The sequence below is a fragment of the Eriocheir sinensis genome, chromosome 21, assembly GCF_024679095.1.
Source record: "Eriocheir sinensis breed Jianghai 21 chromosome 21, ASM2467909v1, whole genome shotgun sequence".
In the NCBI taxonomy this organism is placed as follows: domain Eukaryota; kingdom Metazoa; phylum Arthropoda; class Malacostraca; order Decapoda; family Varunidae; genus Eriocheir; species Eriocheir sinensis.
In genome coordinates, this window is record NC_066529.1 from 17757775 (window position 1) to 17761335 (window position 3561).

The following is a 3561-nucleotide window of genomic DNA, read 5'->3' on the forward strand; positions in this document are numbered from 1 at the left end:
TCAACTTTCTCGAACTGTTTCTTTAAAAGCTTATGGAACTCGCCACTTTCCTATTTGAAGAGCAGATTTTTTAGTCCTTTTTTTTCCCGATATATTGTTTTTTTTTGTTTGTTTGTTTATTCGTTTGTTTTCCCCGAATTGCTTCCTCTGGTGTAAAAAATGTTGGCCTGGAGGATCTTTCTGCGTTGCACCTTACCCCTCAGAGCCCGCTCGTGTGTGTAGTCATTAAGGAGTTCGATCATACTTCCACTTTCAAAGCCTTCTATGATAAAGTTCCCTTCAATTTCTATATATACGCGCACCTTGCTTCACTCAGGGCCAAAAAAGGCTAAACCCAAACTTGAGAGGCATCAAGGTACCGTTCCATGCGTTACAAGTCTTACCGAGAACGTTTTCCAGCTATATTGTTGCTCTTCATAGTGAGAACAAATGCATCATTCTAAAATACTCTACGGCTACAAGACTTTGATATATCAAATGTGTGTGAGACTGACTTATTCACACGTTGGTAAATGAAGAATGAATTTTCTGATTGGAAAGGTCTATGGATCTTTTTGTGTGTGTAGTTTCGAGCACCTCCAGTGTGTGTGTGTGTGTGTGTGTGTGTGTGTGTGTGTGTGTGTGTGTGTGTGTGTGAGCGCGCGCTCGCGCAGCGCCTCCCTCACCCCTTGTCTTTGCCTTCCCTCAGTCAATAGGTGTGACGCGCCGATGGGCCTCGAGGACGGCACCATCCCCGACGCCAGCATCACGTGAGTACTGTGCTGCTGTGAGTAGAAACTATACTTCAAAAACGAAAACAAATCCGTTTAACACCAAAATCTAATCGACTGACTCGCCCCCCCTCTCGGTGCCGACAGTTCCTCGGTGGCGGGCAGCTCCCCGGAGCAGGCGCGGCTGCAGGGGCCGGGGGCATGGTGCTTCACCGTGAGCGGCGGCGCCCTCATCACCCTGACCGTGGACTTGAGCACCACGAGGCTCGTGTCAGGTAAGGCGGAAGGCGAGGCGCTGCACGTGACGATGACAGACATGCTTCTTCTTGCTCCTAAGTCACAGGATCATGTCGCAGCCCGCTCTCTGGCGTCTCAAGTCAATCTTTTTACTAAACTAAATCTTTTGTTTCTACGCAGACCGATTAATCTGTATGAAAAAAAATTATCTATCTATCTCTCTAGCTAACTATCTTTCTATCTATCTATCTATCTATCTGTCTTTATATATATATATATATATATATATATATATATATATATATATATATATATATATATATATATATATATATATATATATATATATATATATAGCCTATAAGCCACCCATTAGTACTAGCCAATGAACATTGAAATTCAACGATTACGAAAGCAATTTTTTTGGAGTGAAATATTCTTATGTTGAAAGTCTCATACCACAACGCATGACACTTAATTGTTTAAGTACCGAGCCTTCCCTCCAGAATATTAAAGATTATCATTATCGTGCGCAGGGGTGAGGTTGCAGGGGCCGCCCGCCGCCCTCTACCCCACCACCTACCACTACGCCATCGGGTTCTGGATCATGAACAGCACAGTGGCTGCCACCGGCCCTTGGGGCTCCTGCTGCGGGGACAAGGTAACGGAGGCGCTGCCGGACACATGAAATGAATTACAATAATTTATAATTCGATCAAACACATGACCTCATTCTAGCGTTACTTATTGTTTTTGTTCTTTAATCTCCTTCTCTGTGCTGCCGCTAGATTCTCCCCACCCGCAAGCACCTCACGCCTCTCTTCTACCGCAGTTTTACGCCCGGGACGAATACGATGAAGCGGAGGCGGTTCAGGTGCACCCGCTGGACGCCCTTGTCCTGGCGCGCTTCCTCCGCCTGCAGTTCAGAACAGACGTCCTCTCCTTCGGCAACGACACAAAGTGCCTCCGCCTAGAAATTCTCGGGTGCCCAGTTGGTATGTGGCGTCGGGCGGAAGTGTTCCCCGTGATCGCAGCAACACCCGTGTTCACGGTGACTTTTGACATTATCTACAGCGCTGAGCGATCTTTTATTTACTGATACTCTTTCACCCTTCCTCAGACGTGCAGCCCGAGAGCGCGGTGGGCGTGGTGGCGGAGCAGAGCGGCTGGCTGGTGGCGTCGTGGCAGCCGCCGGTGGTGCAGCTGCCGCAGGTGGACGGCTCGCTGGCGAACTTTACCCTCACCGCCACCGACTACCAGGTCAGCGCTGCCTCACTGCCCTCAAGATAGTCCAAAAGACACACAATTCTAATAAACTGAGCCACATGTAACTCGAGCATTTCTGTCTTCCTTTGAGTATCATTCATGTACTTTTACTTCATGTTTTCCCGTCACGGCACACAGGTGAACATGTCCAGGACGGGCGGCGGCGGGGAGGACACGGGCTGGCAGGCCAGCGTGCGAGCCCTGCGCTACCTGATGGCATCGCCGATGTGGGGTGCTACGTAAGTTACATTACTCTACTAAGTCCATTAAAACCTTTAATGCACCTAACTGATGACCTCGGCACACATCACCTCTCTTGCTGTGTCTAAAGTGGCGGCGTGGTGTCCGCAGGTACTTGGCGACGCTGGTGTGCCTGCATCAGGACCAACCACTCGCGTGCGGCTCCGCATCAGTCACCGCCGTCACCGACACCTGTGACGACTGCCTCAAAGAAGGCCAAGGTAAGGACACACGGGAGTCTGAACCACGATTTTTATCAGGAATGATGCGTCACATGCTCACGCAGATCAAGTCTTCTATATATATTCGTATATGAAATATATTTTTTCAAGGCCCCTCTCTCTCGTCTAAGTTGTTCTTTACCGTTACATCCTACACATAAGGTCTACCATGGAGTCATTGGGGTTTTAACACCCCGCCGTCACCGTGGCCGCTGCTTCTCACTCGGCTCCCCTCACACATGAGTGTCGAGTATATTTGGGATACCTAATGATGTGCTTTTCACGTCGGCAACATTGCAGTGGTGTTCCGCGGACCGACAGTGGTGCGCGCCTGTGTGGTGGACGAGGGAGTGGTGGAGCTGACGTGGGCGGTGGACACGAGCGGCTGGGTGACCCGCAGCCTGGACCTGCTGCTGCTGGCCCGGGACGGCTCGCAGCTCGACCAGCAGAGCCTCAGCAGCGAGGTGGGTGCCTCCTGACTACGTATACCTGTAAAGGTGCTACTTGTACCACACTCGTAGGAGACCCTGCAAGGCAGCTCCTGCTGCACATTAAAAAGAGACATTCTCTGAAGATATTATGAGGATAATGAGGATAATGATGAGGAGTGATACTAATGATGGTGGTGGTCGTAGTAGACGTTGTTGTTGTTGTGTAATAATAATAATAATAATAATAATAATAATAATAATAATAATAATAATAATAATAATAATAATAATAATAATAATAATAATAATAATATAATAACACTGTACCCCGGCGGCCAGGACACCGTCGCCCGCCTGGCCGGGGTGACGGCCGGCAACTCGTACATCGTCAGCTTCAACCCAATCTCAAACGCCAAGAAGCTGGCAGAATTTTCCTACGACATGCACATGAGTAAG

At 48.7% G+C, this 3561-nt stretch overlaps 1 protein-coding gene across 4 annotated transcripts in view; it reads left to right on the forward strand.

The window, feature by feature from the left end:
- The first annotated feature begins 371 nt into the window (after positions 1–371).
- The window catches only part of LOC127001775 (uncharacterized), a 21816-nt gene continuing 18626 nt past the window's right edge, over positions 372–3561 (forward strand). For 3 of the 4 annotated variants that reach the window (XM_050866928.1, XM_050866929.1, XM_050866927.1), the window contains exons 1-9: positions 372–749; positions 858–985; positions 1484–1608; positions 1780–1942; positions 2068–2207; positions 2352–2452; positions 2565–2674; positions 2975–3138; positions 3445–3556. In XM_050866928.1, coding sequence (XP_050722885.1) covers positions 520–749; positions 858–985; positions 1484–1608; positions 1780–1942; positions 2068–2207; positions 2352–2452; positions 2565–2674; positions 2975–3138; positions 3445–3556 — 1273 coding nt within the window. In that variant the 5' untranslated portion in view covers positions 372–519. Of the gene's footprint in view, positions 750–831; positions 986–1483; positions 1609–1779; positions 1943–2067; positions 2208–2351; positions 2453–2564; positions 2675–2974; positions 3139–3444; positions 3557–3561 lie in introns of those variants that run through there. The other variant, XM_050866930.1, reaches the window with a different exon arrangement.